Source organism: Cebidichthys violaceus, unplaced genomic scaffold, assembly GCF_023349555.1.
Source record: "Cebidichthys violaceus isolate CVI_PGR_0920_01 unplaced genomic scaffold, fCebVio1.0.p SCAF_21, whole genome shotgun sequence".
NCBI classification, from domain to species: domain Eukaryota; kingdom Metazoa; phylum Chordata; class Actinopteri; order Perciformes; family Stichaeidae; genus Cebidichthys; species Cebidichthys violaceus.
Genome location: NW_027176384.1, coordinates 9,362,394 through 9,386,625, shown reverse-complemented (window position 1 = coordinate 9,386,625; position 24,232 = coordinate 9,362,394). Strand labels below are relative to the sequence as shown.

The window sequence follows — 24,232 nt, the reverse complement described above, 5'->3', positions numbered from 1 at the left end:
GTTACATTGCACCTATTTTTAATGATGGCAATGAAACTGGTTGAGTGGTTGATACTCACACACAGAGATAAAGAGCGGGGGTCACGCGAGGTACAGTTAGCTCTTTGGAGTTTTAGTTATGTAAACAAAAAATGTGTCTGAAGGCAGAAATGATCTCATTAGTCAAATTAATGTGTGGAAGCAAATAGCAAGAGCTTTTTCTTTTACTTCCAAGCTCGCGACAGCCAGGCCAGAGGCCTTATGTTCTCAGGTTGTCCGTCCGTCCGATTCTCTGGAACGTGATATCTCAGGAACGCCTACGCTGATTCAAGGAGGGACTGATTAGAATGTGTTAGTCAAAAGTCACTGTGACCTCCCAAAACACCTTTTTGTGAATAACTCAATAATTCCTATGCTAATTATGCTAATTTCACACAAACGTTGAATAGGATAAAATGATGAAGTGGTGACATTTTGGACAGACATGGATGTAAACTTCAACTTGACTGATTGGCTAGTTGAACTTCAGATGGAAGACAAACTTAAGAAGCAAAAGCTGGAACTGTGATTAAAATAGAAAATGAATAACAAAGATTTTATTTTATTTAATGAAACCAGGGCATCATCCTCAAAGCTCTGCAGGCTAGTGTAGCTAGATGGAAGGTCTGCCAGGCTAATCGTCTAGTTAGTATGACTAGACTGCTTAGATTTAGCTTTGACTTAACATTGAGAACTCAAGGTCCTCTTACAAGCTTCTTTTTTTAAGCTGTTAGACATATCACATGATCTTCATCTGCAGGAGGATTTTAACATTATTTGAGTTTGTCAAACTGCTATTTCCAAGCTCAAAAACAACCTGTAAAGCCAACACGGAGGACTAGAAGTGCTAAAAGTGCAATGATTGAAGTCATAACAAACTCCTAATGAAGACCGTGTGAGACATTGGAAAGCTCTGCCAGTGGACCTTGAGTTGGGTTTGTTTTGTCAAAGGACTGTTTACAAGGTCAAGAATGAACTTTGATGCTTGACTTCAATAATTCAAGTACATGGATTTTTGGTTTATTTACTTCCTCATACCTCCTAACCTTTGAATCTTGGCCTTCAAACTCCACCCACTGAACATTTTTCAGAGCAGCTCTGCTTCTGAGAGTTTCTAAAACATTTCATAATCCTACCTTACAATAGGAAATAATAAAAGCAAATAAATCTACGGTTTTCAGTCTGTAACACTGTTTTTACTTCATAGTGTTGGTTACTCGCCTTATGGCGTTTACCAACTGCAGTTAATTGTCATTGTTTCCTGCTTTTTCTCTTTACCACTGCGTCGCCGGCAGCGCCGCACACTAAACTGATGCAGCTGCCGACAGCTGCAGAGCTCCATGGCCGAGTGCCCTGGTCAGCCTCCAGATTGCTGCTTGATGGCTACCTGATAGGAAGTTGATTGACTGACTAGCTGGGCCTCCTGAGAGGCCTTTGAGTTTTAGACTCTAGACTGGCAGGTCAATCAGCCTCCCGGGCCCTCCGTCGTGGTTATCAATTATCCGCCTTATGTGAAGAGAAACAGTCCTCTCATTCCTAGTCTGACACATCCCGACCTTTACGAACTCCTCAGCCGCTGTCAGGCTCTGCAGACATAACCTTCTAATAATACTGCCATATCCCACAAAAAAAAAAGAATTGACACTGAACCATCTTAGAGCCCCAATTGTGGGAGATTGATTGCTGGTGATTTTAAAAGACAAGAAAAATCTCATGTTCCTCAACTCTTAACGAGAGAATTCTAGACATTTCATGAACAGTATATGGTTTCTCTGTGAGGATGTTGGTGGGATGAAGGTGCACGTTGTGATAATTTGGATTAGGGGACAGTTTGACATGCCGTCCCTCACTTTTTTGTTTTTTTGCCCCTTCGTTTTCCTCCTTTAGCTCATGGTGGGGATCATCCAGGCCGCAGAGCTGCCTGCTATGGACATGGGTGGCACATCCGACCCGTACGTAAAGGTCTACCTGCTGCCTGACAAGAAGAAGAAGTTTGAGACCAAGGTCCACAGGAAGACCCTCAATCCTGTCTTCAATGAGCAGTTCACTTTCAAGGTACACCTCACAAGAGCTTGACTTCAGCTGCTTCCCCAGGATGCTGAGAAACATTTGCTCCTTTTTAAGTCCATTTTGTTTTGTAGCTGGAGATCTTTTTGTTCCGCTGACAATCTGATTTGCATGCAGCCATGAATGCTGGAAAGGTGTGGAGACAGTAACCAGCTGGCACATTAACAAGCTCCTGACAGAATATCTCTCTCACACACACACACACACACACACACACAGAGGCTCAATGTGATTGGGATTAACACAGGCAGATGCACCGCTACACCGTGGCCTTGCCTCGGCCACAATAGATGCATGGTTGCAGCTCAGCAGTGGGGAAAGTTTCGTTATTCATTCGACAGAGAAGAGCGCAGGTGTTTGGTGTCAAGTTAAGCGTAGTGTGATGTGATATCCATCTCAATACAAAGTTTATTTATGTGTTTTCTGTAATTCCAAAAAACTGTCCAAAAAAAGAGATGGTTTTTCCCTCGCTCTCTTTTTTTCTGTCGTAACAGCATTTCCATTCAATACGTTTCATCCCAAAATTTAAGGCAATCAAGGATCACGAGTGCTCACCTGTCGTTTACCCATCTCAGGTTGCAGGTCTGATAATACCACCTGTCAGGTGTAGTGATTGATTCGGAAACAGAATCGCCCACAACATCGACATCCACCCTCTCCAAAAACACACACACACACACACACACACACCTGACTCAGCTTGGCATTTAATTAATTGAAGAAACTTCACAAACTCTTCTGTGGAAGTTCAGGGCTGACGATATTAAATGAAATGTATGAAACTGAAGATTTTCGAGGATGTATACCAAAAAGCTTTTAAAATTTCATTTGATATAATACAGTCCTATAAAACAATACAGTAAACCAACACTTCTAACAAAGCCAACACAGACTAGACATCCAATTAAAGAGACAGTACGTCTGTTTTCTTTTTGACCTGTTTCTCTCGTCATCCTCCTCAGGTCCCCTACGTGGAGCTCGGTGGAAAGACACTGATAATGACGGTGTACGACTTTGACCGCTTCTCCAAACACGATGCCATCGGCGACATCAAGGTGCCCATGAACAAGGTGGACTTCAGCCACGTAACAGAGGAGTGGCGGGATCTGCTGAGCGCTGAGAAGGAGGAGGTAAGACTTATGAAACCTCTGTAGGCGGACAGACACATGCCAAAAGTTCAATCACTGACTAGAAAATGTGAAATGAGAGGGTTTGAAATCATTTTGTGACACCTGTCTCGCGTGTCAGGGCTCAGATTTGTACACCTGGCAGCATTTTTTTTTTGTCCGCGCCCGCATAAGTGATATCAAAATGATTGTTTTTGCTGTGTTCACTCGGCAAGTTGTGCTCGAGACACAAATGTGATGCCGCGGCTGAAGTAATCCATCTCTCCTGGAAACTTAATCAGATGTCCACACTTCCCCTTCAATTAATAGAAGTGTGACTTCCCAGGCAGCAGTTCAGGAAATTCAATTTTCATGGTAAATGTCATGGCATATAGCACATGTTGCCAGGGGAACCTCATTTTTAGCATTACCGTGGTTTGATTTAAAGGTTAATTATTGCAGTGTCGAATGGCTGGTGATGTTGTTTGAGTTGAAGGGCATCACTATACTTATTAGCGTTTGGTCGCACAGCTGCACTTGATCATTTTACGCAAGGCTTGAGACGCTGGAGCGAGCATGGAAATCACCGCTTTACTCCTTCCTACTGATGCAAAGTTCCACTATTACATTTATTAATTGAATGCTCAAGTCATAATGCGGCTCTGAAAGGTAATTGGGAATGCATAGAGGTAACAATACATTGATGCATATGTCAACAACTTTTTTAGATTACGTGTTAAGATGCAAATGAACCTGCCAAAGTGAAATGGACGCCGTTGTCTTGCTCTTCGTAGTTGTACAAACACAGTGTTTTGTAACTTTCCTATTAAATTATACCCTCCCCCCCCCCCTCTCATCTTACCTGGAAGTAAATTATTTATTGCTTTACATGTCATTTTGGCACTTTTATATTCTACCAGATCCATGAAAGCATGTGACTTTAAACACAGTCTATGAGTGTGTTTGTGACGTTCTACATTGTTTGAATATCCACATTGCTCTTTTTATTTGTGCATAATAAGTGCAATGTGCTTTTGTACGTGTTACTCTGCACCTCCACACAACTATTACAGATATACAGTAAGACAACATAAGAATACAAAGAGTGTAACACTTTATGATCCAGAAGGTATGGAACAGAATCGAAAACAGATGGTTACGAGATGATTAATTGGATAGAGGAAAAAATAATGTATACATATACATATTTTATGGCTTTATTGTGTGTCAAGAGAAAAGAGATGACAAGAACTGAGGTGAAACACAAATGGGGAATAACAAACTGTGGACGTCGCTGTTGACAATCAGCTCCCTAAACTCCCAGATCACACCAAAAATACATCTCTCTGCTCCAGGAAGTAGTTTATTTTTCTCTGTTTTATCTATTTTTCGTGTGAAATACTGGATGCCTCTTCACGCCTCTTGAAATATTCAGGAGGAGAAAAAAAATCACTCTCTGGCTGAGTTTCTCCCAAATCCAGAGCTATGTGCAACTTGTGGAGGTCACGCGTTTGTTTTAAGAGATAACAAGCCCAAAAGGTTTTATATATATATATATATATATATATAAAGAAAATGAAGCTCTGTCAGGAGAAAGCATATCAGTCCAAACACACAAAGAGACGCTCTTTCAGGTTTAAATCTTTTAGCCGTGAGCTCAGGGAAGATTTAATACTCCACCTGCACACAGGTAACGCAATCCTCTTTTCTTTTAAGGTCATCTATGGAGTAGCAAGTTCCTAAAATGCCCTTTAAGTTGAAAGGCAGCAGTTGACCTTTTTCAGTTCATAGAAAATATTAAAGAAGCTGGTCGCAGCTCTCGACAGGCATAATTAACCGTCGCTCCGTCTCTCGCTGCCGTCCAGTGGAGCTCGTATTTGAGTTGATTAAAACCCGGCCCTCAACATCAATGTAAGAGCATTTAGTCGTTGGGTTTTGTTGTGCAACTACCTGTCAGGATAGTGGGTGGGGGGGCTTTACAGGACAAAACACACTTTCCAGCACACTGACTCAGAATGAGGAAATAGGTCTTGATTGGAACGTGATGAAAGACTCCTGAAAAAAACAAAACAAAGGCTGATATTCAGCTCCAATTTGCTTCTGAGTTGTATTCTCCGTTTAAATGGCCACACGTTACGCAGGTGTGACCTGAGGGAGAGTTATTGACTCCGTCTGTTCCCAGCGTTGATAAGAGAGATACGGCGAGAATATGAATCGCTCTCTGTTCGGCGTGTGATAATGAGACTGTGTTTGTGATGGAGATTTGTCTGAACCAGTGAAGTGATTGCAGTCAGAGCTTCTCCAGCGGAGGGGTGAGTGACGAACCAAAGCGGGAGCCGATATTAGAAAGCGCTCAAACCACAACAAGAGACCGAATCCATAGTAGAAGATTGAAGACGTGTAGGGACATAGTGTGTAATTGATCGGCTATGATTTAGAGAGGCAGAGTGTGATATGTGTGATATGTGTCTTTTTTCCCACAACCAATTCCATATGACGGATAAATTATTAAAGTCCAGTTTTCAATAGACTATAGTGTAACTACGAAGTACAGACAATATCATAAGTTGCAGCGGCAGTACTAGCAGGCCTTATTAGCTATATTTCTAGGTACTTATATTGGAATTAAATTAGGTTGATTGATAATTCATTTTTTTATTTATTTAACTTAATCCCGAATGTTGTCATAAAATAAATTATTTGACATTATGAACCTTCTACAGCGGAGTTTCTCAGTTAAGAAAAAAATGGCTTTAAAAGTGTGTTTGTTGTGATTTATTTTGTCTGTACTTTAGTATTTTGAAATGTGTACAATATATAGCTATTTATATTAATACAATAAGACAGCAGACAGCTGGCTCACATGATGACTAACCTTGTTAACAGCTTGTCCTGCAGACTGTTTTCAAATATATTAAGAAATATTTGTCTCCAAAAAAAAATACACTTCACTATTCATCTTTTTTTTCATTTTTTATTGTGATCTGCATGTTCTGATGTTAATGATATGTCTAATAATTACTGCTGATATTAGACATGCACTGCTCCCTATTTGTTGATGATGTCGTGACAATAGTACAGTCGAGTTTTTATTAAATATATTGTTTCTAAACTCTCCAGTAGGATTCTGTCAATGCAAATCAATGAGGAAATGTTTCTGCCTGAACAAACATTTATTCTACAGATCACGTGATCATTTATGTCACAACCCATACATTACACTGAATTATTTATGCTGGTCTTTCTATGCGCATATTCTTCACTAGAAAGCATAACATATACTTAAAGCAATTACAACAACATCTTTCTGTCATTTATGTAAATTTCATGCATAAACGCACCTTTATTCAAAGTGGACGCTGTAATTACTGTATCAACTTGTAGCGTTTCTAAGCGGGGAAGTCGTTCGCACCTAACACAGTGGTCACTCCGTCGGCTGTCCCACCTGCTAGGATATACGTTCCTTTTTGAGGTGTTGGAACAAAACCTTCGCCCTTTTATCTCACCCCGTAGATTAATTGTCTTCTTGAAATTCTTTTACGGCTAATGCTCTAGGCGTTCTCAGTGGGATGCAACCCTAGCACCCTGTATGTAATAGTTATGTACTTCGTCTGTACTTTACTATTGCCTATTGTGAACATTCTCACCATTTTATGACTAACACGGCCAAGTCTTCACTCAGGGTACTTACCTTAAGCTCCTCTGCACGCGTCAGTCGTCACTTCTGATCACACCATCAACACGCCTACTATAAGGAGTTCGCCTCTTTATTAGTTTTCACTGATTTTGCTATGAGGTATGATGTCCAGGCTCTCTGCTAGAAATCTCCCCCTTTCTCTTCTCTCTACTCTGCTCTGCTGTCTCTGCATGTTTTTTCTGGAGTTTTGCAGGCTCTCTCCTTCTCCTTCCTCTCTTTTTTTTTTTTTTTCTAAGTGGGTAAGATAGCATAAATGTCTTCTGCCCCCACTTCTGAGGGGGTAAGACAGTAGAAGGGTCTTCTTGTCCTCTATTCTAAGGGGGGTAAGACCCCTAAGTCTAGTTGGGGGGAAAAAAGCCCAAACTCACAGATTCTCTGCTCCTTTTTACGCTGCTAAAAAGCTGCACCTCCTTCAGGCTCATGCGTCATTACAGTTATACTTTTATACTTTCATACTTTTTTCTACGATCTCTCAACAAACTCAATAACCCAATGTCAGTGTACTCTACTTTAACCTTTAATGCCATCACTTTTCACATAGACACGTCTGGCACTTGTAGCTTTAAATGTTCATTAAAAAAATCATTAAAAGTGATCCTCTCTGTTTGTGGAGAGCAGAACCAAATAAACGACACGAAAAAAAAGGAAAACTAGAGCTTCAGATTTGGTTGACTGAACATTTCCTAATGTGCTTTGGAGGGGAATTTACGACCTATTTATAGTGAGCATCTGCTGTGAGCATGTGATGCAGTAAATGTGGATTTATTAGTTGCTGTTAAAAACTCACCTCTGCGATGTCTCTGTGTGTCCATCAGCAAGAGAAGCTGGGCGATATCTGCTTCTCTCTGCGATACGTTCCCACCGCTGGCAAGTTGACCGTGGTCATCCTCGAGGCCAAGAACCTGAAGAAAATGGACGTGGGAGGCTTGTCAGGTAAGCAACAATTACAATGGCGTGCGTGTTCCCACTGACTTTCACTCTGACGGGCCCTTTGTCTGTAATTATACATGCACTGCAGCACACACTCTCCCTTCTTTTTTAACAACCACCCAAACACATCACTGGTCACGATGACATTTGTCAAAGAAAAACATAGCTTTGGCTGAAAAAAAGAAATAAAAAATCGTACAGATTGAGTACAGATGTAAAGGAAGACCTGACTTATTCATTCGGATCTAAATTGTATTCTCTCCAGCGTTTATGACTTAATAACCGGTGAAAAAAAATTATTATGATTATGGTTGTAGTACATATGTTGGCCACATGAGGCTAAAGTGCACCACATGCAGTGTTCTAAACAGGACTTAAAGCTTTCATGTTTTAATTTACATTACATTAACACATAATATATGTAAATTGTGTTTTCTGTGCATCGATGGATTCAAACTCACCGTGAAGACAATGTGAATGTTTTTCACATGAAGTAGTGGTTCAGCCTCTTGTGACCACAATTTCAACAACAAACGCTTGTTTTTCACCCGTTATTAAGTCATAAACTCTGTAACGAAAACAATTAGGTTCAGGCGGAGAAAATGGATCTCCAAAATATTTGGGGGGTGAAGAAGCTGCACGGTTCAGACTTAATGTTGTGTGAAACAACCACTAATGATTGTGGCGTGCAGAAAAGAGTGAAACCTACTCCTGCTGTGATGTAGCACCCAACAGTACACCCATGTAGCATTAAGATCAATAGATGACATTTATCACAATGCACTCAAGTCTGAATAGAGGGTCTGATGTCATGGTAACAGAATGTGCCACTTGTGTGGGCGGGAGAGGGGTGGAAATCATCGCACATGCAAACACCCACAGGTTCATGACTGGAGCACACAAACAACACGGACTCAGTTTCCATAAATCAACGAGGGAGCAATGTTTCATAAAGGGACAAAAAAAAAAAAAAAAAGCTTGGTAGATGTCCATCACTGTCCCAGGACGATCACAAATTCACAGTTGGAGACCCCCGTGAACATTTAAATGTTTCTGAAGTGCAAATGAAGGAATCTCAGTTTGTAAAACGGTATTTTCCAGTGGAGGCAAGTCAGCAATGTGTGTAAATGTTCATAGCAGAGACAGCTGTGTGCACAGATTTACATCAAAACCTATATCAGTTATGATACAAGCACTAAGGTACCCCTTACGGTCTGTAACCGGGCTTTTCAACTCCCATATAGCCAGAAAGTCAAACACAGGTTTTGTTGCTTAACTAATGCCAGTTATGTAATGAGGATACGTATCTTATGGAACGAACATACTTATTTGAACTAAAAACAAGATATTTCCCTAAACCTAACCAAGTAGTTTTGTTGCGTAGTAAGTTACGTTGGAAGTTTATTTTGAAAAGAGACTGTATCCACGTAACGAGCAGACACTGTATGTTTCCTGTGAAGACAGAGCTTTATTTTGAAAAGACACTATGCAGGTAATGAGCTGAGCGTAGGGACACCAATCTGCCGTATTTGACGAGCTGGGAGTGAGATCCTGTTGGATATATTTTTGTTGTGTTTTTTCTCAATATTAGTGCTTCCCCCAGAACGTTGTTCCTATCCTATTGTGCAAAAGCCTTTACATCTTCTTGTTTTCTTTCTCTTTTCTGTTTGTGTTATATCTCACTCCTTTAAATATATTTTTGATTTGATTTTTCTGTCATTTTCTGTACTAAATAACTGAGTATGGTCTTTTTGCACCGGACCCACTTTGTGTGACATGCAATGAACTTAATAAGATTGTTGTCGTTACATAATCTATAGGCTCCTTAATTAAGATTCACCACCAAAAATCCAGCATTATAGATAGATAGATAGATAGATAGATAGATAGATAGATAGATAGATAGATAGATAGATAGATAGATGTAAACTTTATTTATCCCCAGGGGGAAATGTGTTTGTAGCAACAGCAAACAAAGTTACACAGTAAAATAAAAATATTAAGTACGGATATATAACAGAGAGGTTTGGATGTGATATTGATCTGTTACACAATTACTCTGTGTTTTTATTTTATTGTAATTCTCTCTGTAAGGCACTTCGGTCTGCGTTTGAAAAATACATTGATTCGACTTGACGTGACAAAAACACATATTCTTGATATGCAGAGACCCACATGCACTCACTCAAGCAGACAAATCACACAATAAGCCGGCCCCTCTGCCTCCCCACTGCCTCTACTTTGACTTTCTGCAGTGGTTTCATGTTAAAGTCCCCGGTGTGCACTTTCCTCCCACCTTCACTCTTTCTGCTGCAATTACCATACACCTGTGTCCACTCGCTTTCCGCCTGACAGCCCAGTCTCTCCACATAAGCCTAAACATCCTGCAGTACAGTAACACGGCCCACATTAAAAGCCCACAGTTCCCTTTCATCCACCAGAGCAGCACAAGCAGCCATTTGGCAGAAAAAAAAAAAAGCCCTCCCCCGCTGCCATTTTATGCTACTGGCATTAGCTCTCACCTGTGCACATTTGCATCGGGGGATTGTCAGCCACTTTGACTAGCCAGTATGAAAAAGGTGTTAATCTGTTCACTTTGAAGGCCAGGTTTCTCTTTTACGGAGAAGGGAAATAGCAGCGAAGCCAGACAGTTTGACACCACATACTGTACGTCACATTTAATTGGAGCATGTTTTATCTTCGTGCACCGGTCTGTGGGTTTCAGGGTGAATTATTAGCATACAGTAAGAGCACGGCGCTAGTTTGTAATTACACACAACCAGAATATGCTCCAAATTGCAGTTTTGATTTTCGTTGGTGGCGACTGCTTTTCTGCTTCGAAAATGGACCTAAAAGTGTAGCAGATGGATGAAATAATGGGCAGGTCCGTAATAACAATAATTAGCCTCCATCCACAGGGCGTCTCAGCCAGAGTTTAAGGAGGAGGACAAGTAATTGATGGCCTGGGATCAGCCTTCTCCTCTATTGTCATCCTGTTTACCATGCCTAATTATGGCTCACAGAAGAAGACGTGGGTATTATCATTAACCAATATATAATCAGAAATAATTCTTTTGATTGGCTCCTCATGAAACATCCCTCCAAATCTACCTCCATGCTGCATCTCTCACAAAAACACACTTTTGAAATATTCCATTTAAAAAAAAAAAAGAAGTACTCTTGATTCCTCTGGTGCTCCCTGTGATTGTTGCTTAAGTGCGTTGATGCACCGAGCACCATACTCTTTAGCTGTCGTCTCAAAATAATCCCAGTCTCAATGCGGACGAGTTGATTTCCTCTTTGCTGTAGCCGACATCACAGCAATGCCTACGAACTATTTCAGCTCTTGTCTGTTTGAAATGGTTCATTTACAGTTCGACTGTGGCAAAGGTGAGTCAGACTCAAAAACCAAGTGTCTGGAAGTGTCTCAGGATGAGGACATGCGGGTGTATAGAGGTCGTTTCAGCAAAATTGTTTTGTCCCACCGTCTTTGTACCTTTTCAGAGGACTGTGAGGCCGGCACATAACCAGGTAATGGCCCACAGTGGGGGTGGGGGGTCATCAAAGCACACAGGCGCCGGTGTTGGCGGTAATGAAGCCGCACTGCCCCGACCCGGTGCTCCCGTTCACCATCAAGCTTCTCGGCTGGAGGGTTTATTTGTTTTGTTCCACTGGCTGGTCGGACTGAGAGGTTTTTATCCCAGTCAGTAAAACAATGGGCCAGAGCGATCGTTAAGATGATGAACGGAGAGAAGGAAGACATTTGAAAGTGATCAGGGAACGCAAAAAGTTATTTTTTATCAACGTCTATTTCTTTCACAGTTTCGCTTCAACATATACAAATTCAGAGACGTAGATAATGAGGAGCAGATGAGTTACTATGCTTTCGGATAATTAAGATTCTCATTGTACAACTGTACATGGCTCATGTGGGTATGAGCCTCAGAGAAGAGCTCCACTGTAAAGGCTTGTGTCTGTGTGGTATGTGTGTAAAACTAAACCGACAGTTACCCCTGGATTCACCCACCGTGGCAAATCCAAAATGATGGGAGGAAAGCTAAGATGACAGCCAGGCTATATTTAACCCCGCTTGTTTTGGTGTTCATTTGGCACAACTCTGCCTGCGCCCACAGCGGCCACACTCGATGAACACGGAAATATTTGAGGAAGAAACAACTTCTTTTGTTTGGTGTTGTATGTCTGTACACATGATATAGTGAAGCCTCCACAGTGAGCGGCACTACCCTCACCGAAATAATCCAAAATGAGTCACAGCTGGCAATTATTCACAGCTTGAAACACAAACTATAAGTAACCACTTTAGAATTAGACAGCTTTAGTAGCGCAGAGCTTTAGTGGCTCAGAGCTCATCACTTATCCAGAAACCTGCTTCTAGCCCCAAAATGTATGGACCACTGACGGTGCATCGCCTCATAAAACCATGGCCGAGATCCAGGACTCAGATGAGTCACCTCAGGATTGGGGAGTTGAGTCTCTTTGCTGTACACATTATGTGAGGAAGCGCTGTTGCATCAGGAGCGCTGCCATTCATCCATGAAATGGGACAGATTACATCCGTCAGGGATAAGACGGTAAAAAGGAGCCGGATATGAGGTACGGCGAGTCTCCCAAAACTCAATAATGCCACACTCTCATCTGCCGGCCAGAAAGATAAGGGCCGTCTGGATGGCAGTGATGTGGCGCCACAGGTGTGTTTTCCTTTTTATTTTATCTTGCATAATCCCATTCGGCTGTTGTATTGTGTTTATTCAGGCACAGTTGTAGCAGTATTCAGATCGCCAAACCCCTCGCCGGTTTCGCTAAATTATGATTCTAGCTATGGTGACGGCATGACCCGCCCTGCTTTGCCTCTGATTGGCTGGTACGCTATGCCTTCGTTGGTTGGAGTCAGGCAGAGGCAGAGTTTTAACTCAGGAAGCTAACATTAGCTTGTTAACTATAGCTGATGTTATCTGCCAGCGATGGTTTGTCATTACAGCCTAAAGAAGAATGTTTTTTGTTCGTCTGGAATCAATGACCTATTCTTCAAAAATGACTATGAATTTTGACTGGTAAATTTCTCTCAATTATCATTTAAAGTGCAAATGTGACGTGCAAGAACTGAAAGTTTGACAGGCAAATGTGAGCAGTATCCCTATTTTGAAATGGTTCTTTAAATGAGTCTTTTTTTTCTAAAGCATAAATCCTACAGATCCCTTTTATAGACCCTCATTGCCCTTTACTATTTCTCAGCTTTTGTGCTTGACTTTCTTTAGACCTTTGTGAGTTTGATGAGACGGAGGTCTGCCTACGCAAGATTAGTTTGAATTAAGCAGAAGAAGAACCAAGGAGTTCAGACAAAGAAAAGCTTGCGGAAACTTCACTCACTCATGTGACAGAAATGGCAACTGATTTGTGAGTTCAATGCAGAAACACGACAGAGTAACACTGAGAATTGGAAGATTGTAACTTGAGACTGCAAGTTTCACAAAGTTAAGGCATTTTGGTTTACATTTTTAATCTTAGACCCTGATTTGACGGATAAAATCAATGAATGAAGAGCTCATATGCTGTTTGAAACTTTTTATTACATTTTGGTAAGCCCAGAAATGGTTCCCATACTTTTGGGAATTTATTAACTGAGCCCTGAGTGGTGCATCCGAGCTTTTCCAACTTCAAGTGAACCATTACCTCCTCAACCCAGCGGCTATTTATAGGGAGGGAGATAGACTTCCAATTATATCGAATGAGATGTCTTGCTAAAAGCAACAGCGTGGGCCTGGACTCGAGAGAGATTCAGATCTCTGTTCAAAACCTGCTTGGCTTGGTTCTGGGTCTTTGGACGTAACACACATATATGAGAGAGTTTCAAAGACCGTAGCCCAAAATTGTCTCATTTTTGTACAGGCCTAAGATGAATGAATAAGGGTGACTGGGTCTCGGTCGCACCGTTGAGAGGTTGGGTGAAATTCTGGATAGAGCTGGGCGAGCCTACTCCTGGACAGATGCAGCCTTTGAATTATTTTGAATTAGATCAAACTATACCTGACACATATGGAGGCTGTGTGGATGATTGCAATGGACGATTTCACCTAAGATTCTCTCACCAAAGTCCTCCCATTTTAATTTGAGACGCTCCAAAGAAGGCAAGGCCACCTTCAGTAAAACATCATTAATCTGAGCTTTCTTCAAATTGATAGGTAGCTGAGCGCAAACCAAGATACTATTGGATGCATTATGACAACACACATGCAACCCTGGTATACTGTTTTACTCCTCCCAGCTCTCCATCTCTTCTCAGCAGGCGAGTAATAATGGACGCCCACACTTTTCACTCATGCCTCTGTCATCTATTTAGTCTCCCTGCTTTCCTCCCTCTTGCTGCGTTTGGTTGTCTCTAGATGTCAGCTGCACTGGACGAACCAGTCTCCAATCAGGTCCTCATCCCCCTAAATTGGATAAAAGATTAAGGGAGCTAAGCTTGTTCAGTATTTGCGGTTGCTAGAAATCCCACAATCTTCCAGTTTAAAATCATAGATTTATTCAACTGCAGCTCACACATCACAAAAACATGAAACGCTATAAAGTCTTTGTGCATATGGGATCCAGAGATAAATACAGATTACCAGAGCAAGCAGTCTTTCAACAACTAATTATAAGCTCTGATTTCAAAGTCTCACTCAGCTCTGAGGTTCAGTAGCGAGGGAGAATAATGTCAGCCTCAGGCGAGAGGCTACCTCATTAGCATCCCTGAGATTATTGTTGTTTGTTTTTGTCTTTCTCAAGCAGCGTGTTGTCTTATATGATAAATGACACAAAGTGGTTTTCATTAATGTCGCCCCTATAGCTTGTATAGTCGTCATGGATGTGGGCCGAGATCAGAGATCATTAAGCGTCATTATGCGGTCTTCGCATGTGGAACCAGAATTTTCCACTATCTGGTCGTCATTTTTCACACTGCAAAGCACGGCCAGTGTTTTATGTGTTCATTTATTTTAGTTATATTAATTTATTTATGATAGTCTGTTTGTGTTGTTTTGAAGAATTCTCTGTATGATACTTGTGTCAATCTATTACACGCCCAACACATTCTCTTCTTATATCCGTAATGGAAGAATAATTGTAAAAAATTGCCACTGATACTTAGTTTCTTCCTGCTAAAATAAGTGAAAATAACTTTATTTCATCACAGAAGTTAATATATTAATACTGTGCTTTGACATTGAAGTTTTTCTGTTCATGTCAATAGTGCACCCAAGAAACCAGGTTATTCAGATAAATCAGGTTAAGCAGTAAAGTGAGCAGCGAATTTACAAGCACTGTCAACTTTTTACTCCAAATCTGCCTTTATATGCGTCAGCAGTCTTCTTCATGCCTAAGTGCATGATTTTAAACCTGATTACTTATATACATGACCAAGAAATCATCCATCCTTCTCTTTTAATGCCTCAGTTACAGAAACCTGTTTTCTTGTTTCCATGAAGTAATCAGATTACTGCATAAAGTCGACTGTAACCTAGTGTCATGTCGGATACGGGAAGTAAAAGTCTGCATCCACGTGGAATCAGGCTGACGGTAAACTGGATGTCATTTTTGTGGACGAGAGGAGAGAATACCTGCATTGGTTTAAATATTCTAACATTGTGCCGTCCTCCATGACAGAATTTACAACCGGATGTTATGTAGCTCACTCATGAAAGTTGTTAAAGTTCGTTACAGAATATTAAGAGAAAGCTGCACTTTTACACAGTGTGGTTTTTCTGGCCCTCATCAACGATGTCCATTCCTTCTCTGTAACGTGTAAATGATTATAAAACTGTTCATTTCCAACTTTCTAAATTAATAAGGCCCAACGAATTGCAGCAACAGACTGTATTTAGGGAGAAGAAAACTCGAACGAATAAGGAGATTGCACATTCTTTGAACTGCAGTTATTATTGAATCCTCATTCTTCCTTTGGATCCTTTTTGTAAGCCTCAGAATATTACAGTGGAAGTTATTACATTCTTCGGCTGCCCATACTTTGGACTGATTACGATCTCATTGTGCAAATTAAACAGCCTCACCTAGTCCCTTTTGATGGCCCAATTGAAGCCCAAAAAAAAACCCCATGGTATTTCTTTCACAATTTTGAAAATGTGCTGCCGGCCCTCTTGTCCTTTTTCCCTCCGAGCACCAAACAAAGACACTAACTCTCCTCCTCTCCAATTTATCTATGATGACAATTTGTAGAATGTAAACAAATCAGGAGGAGTAGTGTCACGTCATAAACGAAAGCGATGGGCGGTTCGCTTTTTTTTCCGACTCACACTGATTGCCAGAGAGTGCATGAGGGTGAACGAAGCAGACCACTTGGTTGCCACTTAGATAGCATTCGGACTGATGAAAATGAGGCTCTTGAGTTGGGAAGGTTAATTGAGTGATGTAAACAAACAGGACTGTCATTGCCATGCTTTATTTATAACCATTTATAGCGGAGCATGTAGCAGCTAAAGAGCCAGAGATTTCCCTCAGGAGCTGGTGGAGCCCAAAAACAGAGCGACTATTGGACTTCCATGCATCACTTGGCCAGAAACACGACTTCAAATGAATGTTAATGTTTACTTTGTCACTGCAGATCCATATGCGAAGATCCACCTGATGCAAAACGGCAAGAGGCTGAAGAAGAAGAAGACGACAATCAAGAAGAACACCCTCAACCCTTACTACAACGAGTCCTTTAGCTTTGAAGTCCCGTTTGAACAAATCCAGGTACGTTCTCTTCCATTTACAGAGCAGTTTTATTAAACATCCATTCTCATAACTCTGACATCTCTTAAAGGTAATGTGCTTTACTGTAGAGACAAATTGTGCTGTAAGAACCAGCAAACATTTGGTTGCACAGAAATAAGTGGAAGCTCATTTACCAAATAATCAGTTTAGAGGCTTTTCATCACAACAGAGTAATCAAAGGCTCCTCATTTCATATCGGCCTTGGTTTTCGCAATTTGACAAGCCAATTGCTCGGTGGATGTTATTCTATGCGCTTGTTATTGCCTGTAGCATGGAACTCAGTGATATTTTTTGCACGTCTTACAATCATTACTAACATAATGTACACAGCATCAACTGCAGACAAAGATACGAAGAAATGGATAATGAATGCACACACTTTGCCAGAAAGAATAAGCAACAAACTACATTATCGCTTCATGTAAGACAGTAATTGAGTCAAACGGATTAAGCCTGTCACAGCTCGCAAATTACGGGTTTGGGTCCATGAGCCTCATTTTCAATTTAAACTGTGTTGATCCCAATAAACCTCATCCAAATCAAGCCCTTATTTAGTCGTGCTGATACCAGTATTACTGCTGAATTGGCATGTATTATCTCATCATTGAGAGTCAGGTTAAATAATTATGGGTGCTACTGATTAAATCATAAGCTCGTCATTGGTTAGGTGTATTAAACTTATAAACTTGTATTAACTCCTGAAACTCTGGGAACATTACCTGAGTTTAAAACATACTTGAATGACCTAATTGGACTGTGACCAATCAGTCAAACTCCCAACTCCTTAAAGAGGTTGTAGTAAATGTTGTAAACCTTTAATTACAGACGTGCTCCTACAATATTACCTCTGTCTAATGTTGTAGGGAAAATGAATACAGCTCAATTTGATTTTTCCCATCCTGTGTAACAAATCACTGCTCGTAGAAAGGTGCAAATGATCCGCTTTTATCTGCAGAGGTGTTTGTGGAATTTGAGTCAAACTTGACCTCAGCACTATTTGTGCAACTAATCTAAAGCTTTTAATTGCCTTTAACTGAGAGATTGTGTGGGAATTACAATCCAGTGCTTTTAATTGGTCTATTCCACTAACAGACGGTGTATTATTGACTGAAGCAGTTCCACATCATCCTTCGTAAACACACACACAATTAGCTTTGCAGAACTCAGTGACAACATTTAGGTTATTTGGTTTTCTCACTTTTTCCCCATGAAGACGAATTAAAACTGTGAAACTTTTGAGTTGTCAATACAAAAATCTGTCAATTTATATAGCAGATTGTATACCCAAAGCCAATTCATAGTGTTTAGATAATGTATAAAATACATTAAATGAACAGTTCATAAGAAACAAATTAAGATTTAGTAAAAGCTGGAAAATAGATGGGAGGAGGTTCAGGATTTCAGCGCAAGGTAGTTAATGGTGGCAATTTAAAGGAGCAGTGTGTAGGATGTAGTTGCCACTGCGTCCGGAATAATTCACTTGTTGACGACTCCCAACTCACTATCCAGGAAGTTCTATGGAGAGGCCTTAATAGGGAGCTCAACGGTAAAGAATGTTCAGATCAACGTTGACTGGTGGACTATCCGTTATAGATATCAACATGCATTTTTGCGATGATTACATATTGTAAGTAACATTAAAATGATTATTTTTGCACCACAAGTCATGGATTTGTCTCCAGCATATACTTATTTTTTTCACAAAGCATTCTGGGATACGTTGAGTCCACTATAGATTGATTCAGGGATGATGTATTTTTGTTGGCCAACCTGGAAGTTAGTTATATAGAAGTTAGGCTGTAAACAAACTGCACCGCCACATTCACTTCACCACCACTAAGCTAAAGGCGGAGACGTGAGGGCATGATGACGTTTGGTAGTCCACATATTAGCAACCGCCTTTTTTAAGACACGTAAAAGCTTCAAAATTCCTGAAATTAAAAAGTATCTTAACCACAGACACTTATTGCAGGTATATAACCAAAAACCCATTCTAAAAATCTATTGACCTTGAGACGAGGGAACGCAAAAATGCCGACTCATTTCCAAGTTTAATGCAGGATACAGTTTAATACAATTTATAGTAGTGAGTGACTTTGGCCCTAAGTTATGAATATTATAGTACATTTCTGCCAATGAATCCCCCTAAATCAATCATGGTATTATCAAGTTTGTATTATCAAGACTGGCAACCCACGCTGTAGTCAGACACTAGTCAGATCGATAAACACTGGCAATAAGCTAATGTCCTAAAATATAGAGCTGTTTGATGTCATAGTGTGATTATTATTGGTTAATCAATCACAGCAAGAAGAATAGAATCAGCAGAGCAATACTTATTGGTCAGTGATGATGAACAAAAATAGTGTGCTAATTTAGAATAAAGGAAAACCGTGATTCAATTAGCAAAATTGAAGGTGAACTGTCCCTTTAAAGACCAACTAACCCCAACCAGCCATCTGGGAACCTTATTCAGTATTTCATTACATGGCGAATTAGACATGCTCTTTTACAGCAGTGGCTGTGAGCTCATGCAGGTGGCAGTATCCCCGTCTCAGTGTGCCAGTGGATCGAAACTTAATCAGGGCTCTTTGTGCACTAATTCATATTCTCTGCCAGAGATTGATGCCCAGGTTACTCCTCTTTGCAGTGTCCCTTTGAATGAACACATGCCGAGGCTGACTCTTAGGCCTCTGAGTAATCAAACATTCTGCTGTGTTTGGCTCATCCGTTACTGTTAATCAACATTAATGTCTGATGCCTCATTCTTTGCATTACTGTATTAACCAGCAGTGCTTCATATAGATAAATGCACACATGCATACTGTCATTTTTCTGTTCTACAATAACTGATGTTTTAGGGCAAACCTTGCTTAGTTTATCAGGGCTTTTAAATCAAAGCACTCAGGATCGAGTAGATATTTCTCTGGAAAATTCAAAAAAGTTAAAACATTAACAAACATTGATTTATCAGGTGACTTCTGAGAATTGCAGCGCAGACACAAAGCAACAGTGAGTGTGTAGCATAAGAGACAAAAGACATTGCACAGATTATCATTTATATTGTGTTCTAGAGCACAGAGACCAGCCTGTGTGATGTATGACAGTGATATCTTTTTACTACAGTTTATCAGATCTTGTGATATTGTTGTGCTGGAAATTGCTGCTCTCTTGATTTTATTTCCCGGTCTGTCTGCACAAATCTAATACAAATAATAATAAACCAGCAATAAACCACTTTTCTAAACAAAAGTTAGTAAGGGCTTTTAATCGTAGAAAGAGAAATAAGAAACGGCTACATTAACAAATAAAGAATAAAAACAAACATTTCAGTCATAAAATTATGACCAATCTCACCAGGAGGTCAGTTTAGTGACTGTCAGCGTATCACATAATCTTCACCAGCAGACACTGACTTAACAAGGTGGAGTTTCATTGTTTGACTAAAGCTAACACGGCTGTTTAGAGATAAAGCATTAACAGTGCATATGCTGACGACACCTCGATTTACCTTCTCTCCTGCTTTTCCCTTTCTGCAGAAAGTGCAAGTTGTTATAACTGTTCTGGACTATGACAAGATCGGCAAGAACGATGCCATTGGCAAGGTCTTTGTGGGCCTCAACAGCTCGGGGACGGAGCTCCGCCACTGGTCCGACATGCTGGCCAACCCCAGGAGACCCATCGCCCAGTGGCACGTGCTGAAGCCTGAGGAAGAGGTGGACGCTCAGCTCTCCACCAAGAAATAGGCAGGGCCCTTTCAGCACCTGCCTTGTAGTACTCTTTAGCCAGTATGTGTAAATACCTCAGTGATATATGGGTCCATCCATGTTACCCCGCCACCCCCCCCCCCCCCCCCCCCCCCCTTTACCCCGCCTCTCAGTCTCACCCAGCTTCACCGCTCCTGATATCACAAACAGTCCTAATTGTTCAAACTTCCTGCGACCTCCCACCCTCTGCTTTTTTACTCTCAGATTCCCTACTTTGTTTTGCTTTCTCTTTTTATTTTGTTCCTCTCTGGTTCAGCAGTTTTTGTTTTTCATCTCTGTGCCCTTAACCGCCCCGACCAAATGTCCCCTTCTTTTAAGCAATATGATCTGTATAGATAGCGCATGACTGAAAGAATTTATTGTACCACAGTTGTATATATAAGTATGCAGACAAAAATGATTTCTAGTTTATGTGTTTGTATGTTGTTACCCGTTTCCTAATCTGTGTATATCTTGATGTTTTTAATAAGATGTTCTATTTTAAATTATGTAAATGCAGATATAGAGGAAAGCCAATATTATATATCCCAGGATTTAAAGATTCTACCTTATTACCTTATTGCATTCCAGAAAAAAAGGAGAATTCCAACCTGCAAGACACTAGTGGAAATATATTCACATTATAAAGGACAATGTCTGTTCAGCAAAGGATCATCACAGAAAAGACAGATGAATATATACACTCAAAACTCCAAAATACAAGGCCATTAACTGCTATGGTTCTGAGGGGGAAATGATGCTGCTGGAAATTATACAAGCACATGATTTCTTACAACTTTTTGTACTTATTTCTCAATCAGAGGACCTATATGTTTAGCTCGAGGCACACTGTTACCAGAAACAATAGTTAATGCAAACCAGTTAGCATTTATTTTATCCATATTTGGCAGAGTAAGTGAAATAGGTCCTCGTTTTAAAGGCCATCGTTCACTTAAACTGGCTCCTTTTCTTTTTCAAAAATGAAATAATATTGCCTCCAAACAAAGACTCATTTCTCAACCTTTAAAAAAACCGACCCCATGTGAAAAAAGCACCAAGCTGTAGCCATTGTGTCCTTAACCTCGTTTAACAATGTTTTGTTAACTGTTTACTTTGAACAGCCTTGTCGTTGTTGGAAGTATTTAGGCCGGGGTCCGATCTTTGAGAGGGAGTAAAGATAAGAAGAAAAAAAAGAGAGTTGTGACTCTGGTTTAAGAGGACTATTTTTTAGAGCAATTCAACGTCTTGACTATTTTTCGTAAACTGCATGATTTTTTTTACAATCTTTACTAAAGGCTGGGACGAGGGGGAGATCTACTGACACCAGGGGCTGTCTCTTCTGATACAATCCCCTTGCCTTCAATCAGAGGAGAGCAAAGAAAAAAACCAGAGTAACGTCTCAACGTTGGGTCAATGTACGTCGTTATGTTGACGGAGGCGAAGCGAGTTCTAAACACTGCCATTTTCAGAGGCGACTTATGTAAAGATCCTCTCTTCATGCACACTCCCACTTGCTAGTGGTTGTAGCTTTGGTTTATTGGGAACAATGTCTTTGGCTGCAATGGTGCCCTGAATCGCAGTCTTTGCTTTGCGTTGCCTTCTCACAGTGACAATAGAGCTAGCCATGTTTTACTGCCAATTTTAACTTTTATGTGGCTGCTGTTTTGCACTGGATGTCTTTGAACTAGCTTGTTGACTTCTTTAAGAACAATTTTTGGGATAATTGCTGTGCTGGGCTTTAATTCAGGACACCTGCAGGGGGAGCCAGAAATCCACCTGCTTGATTGTCTTAACTAAAAAAAAATAATGATTATTAAGAAAGCAATGATGACAAATCACGTTTCAGCCAACAGCAGTTACATCAGTTTTGTTTTCTTGTTGGCACAGGACTACACCACGAGCGAAATAACCGTAAAGTTAATGGTCTGTAGGCTCCATCATGTCCTTTACTACGGGTCCGATTAGCAAAGGAATACGTTTTAATCCATGAAAACCATGAAGTCTCTTATCTTGGAGGAACCTCTTGAATATACTCGATGCTATAGCTTCAGGAGGACTTTCTAAATGTTTTCAATGTTATTGTGTAGTTGATAGCACTATTATGAAAAAGCTACTTGTCATTCCATAGGAGTCTCTGAGGACTGCTTTGTGTATCACTGTGACTGCCGTGTGTGCTTAGAGATGTAGACTTATCAGTAGGTAGCGAAACCAGTTTGTTCTGTAGTGATGTTGTAGCGTTTACTGCCATTTTTCCCTTCTACACGCAGAGAAAGAGAGCGAGAGAGAGAGCGCGCGTGCGCGCGTGGCGTCGCCAGACTGCACGCGGCAAAAAATAAAAAGGCAGACAATTTGATCTGAGCGCGAGTGGGTCGTTTCACACAGCATTTTGTTGAGCACTGTGCAATACTTGTATGTTCATCCCATAGTGTTAACGTGGGTGGTGTTGCCCGAGGAAAAAAAAAAAAAAGAAAAGAATATTCTAACCCGTCCAGAGAGATGTTCCTCCTTTCCAGTGAAATGGTTAGGACACAGCACACGTAGATCAGCTTACAGGTTGGAGCTTGACACCTTTCCGCCTCTGTTTAGGGTTTCCTCCCTTTTCGCAGGTTCGTTTTTTTTCTTCTTGCACACAGTTCCAGCATCAGAAGTTTCAGGGAGTATTAGTTAAATACCAAACACAATTCTACATTTAAATATCCCCTTAAAATGCCGTGTATATATTTACATATTTGTGTCAAAAAATGTATATCTAGAATAAATATAAAGTGACATGAATATGAATACTCAGCTGCAAATATCATTTTATCCATCTCTCGTCCATATACTATATCTCATCATCATTATTTTTTTTTTTTAATTTGTTAACTGCCCTATTGATTCAAAAAAATCCCTTTTATATTTGAGATGAAAACTCTGAATGTACAGTATGGACTGTGTTGGTGTAGATTACTTTAACCGTGAGATTAGTACTTAGCACTTTTTGTTGTAAAAAGAAATGTCCCTTTGTTTATTTCTAGTAGGAATTTATTTCATAACCCTTTGGAGTAAAATCTCCTCTCTGTCTGATTGCATTCCAAAATCATTGAATATACTTTAATACAGCTGCACTTATTTTATTTGTTTTACATATGTAGATTCATGAATTCCAGTACAGATTCAGATTTAAATGAAAACAATGGATTAAAGTACAAGGTAAAGGCTTTATAAACATGGCCTTAGCAATCTGATATGCATGCAAAAAGGTTGTACTTATGGAATTATCCAATCAAAGCTGAAAGAAAATCAGAGTTCCAACAGAAATAAATATGTATAAACCTATCAGGGAATTCAGTAACAGGCAGCATTGCACAACCCATCGGATTGCGATGTGTGCGGAAAAAAACCCACAAAGCCATTACCTGCAACGCAATGCTCCTCTTATTGTGATTTCCTACCAAAGCATGCATGCATAATCAAAACCCCAAATTCTCCTCTTGTAAAAAACAAAACAAAACAACGCTCTCTGTGTGACAAGGAACTAAAGATTCCCTCCAGTGGCTCTGACAAAAAGCCACACTGACCTTTCAAAAACAAAGCTGTGTAAAGTATTAGAATCTGATGCTGTAGAAAGATCCTAGTTGCCTTTGTGTATATCAACTGCCTGCTTGAGTATTTTGTGTGTGGAAATTTTTCTCTGTGATCTCGTAGAACTGTTTGGGGTGTTTTTTCCTGCCATATCGCTCACGGTGACGGCGAGCCGCTGACAGTTATATTTGCTGTGTATACCTTCATTTTTGACGAGGTGTTTTACAGTTTTGTTTCACTTTTGTGTAGTGATTCACTCTGTGGAGTTTTCTGACTGTTGTTATATAACTTCATATACACAAATGATCAATAAAAATGTTTTATTTCCTGTT

General features: G+C 40.3%; 1 protein-coding gene across 9 annotated transcripts in view; it reads left to right on the top strand.

Annotated features, from left to right (window-relative positions):
- The window catches only part of syt1a (synaptotagmin Ia), a 108,005-nt gene extending 83,773 nt beyond the window's left edge, over positions 1–24,232 (top strand). For all 9 annotated transcript variants that reach the window (XM_068717218.1, XM_068717219.1, XM_068717215.1 and 6 more), the window contains 5 exons: positions 1,906–2,073; positions 3,048–3,215; positions 7,704–7,821; positions 16,436–16,569; positions 20,130–24,232. In XM_068717218.1, coding sequence (XP_068573319.1) covers positions 1,906–2,073; positions 3,048–3,215; positions 7,704–7,821; positions 16,436–16,569; positions 20,130–20,336 — 795 coding nt within the window. In that variant the 3' untranslated portion in view covers positions 20,337–24,232. The remainder of the gene's footprint in view (positions 1–1,905; positions 2,074–3,047; positions 3,216–7,703; positions 7,822–16,435; positions 16,570–20,129) is intronic.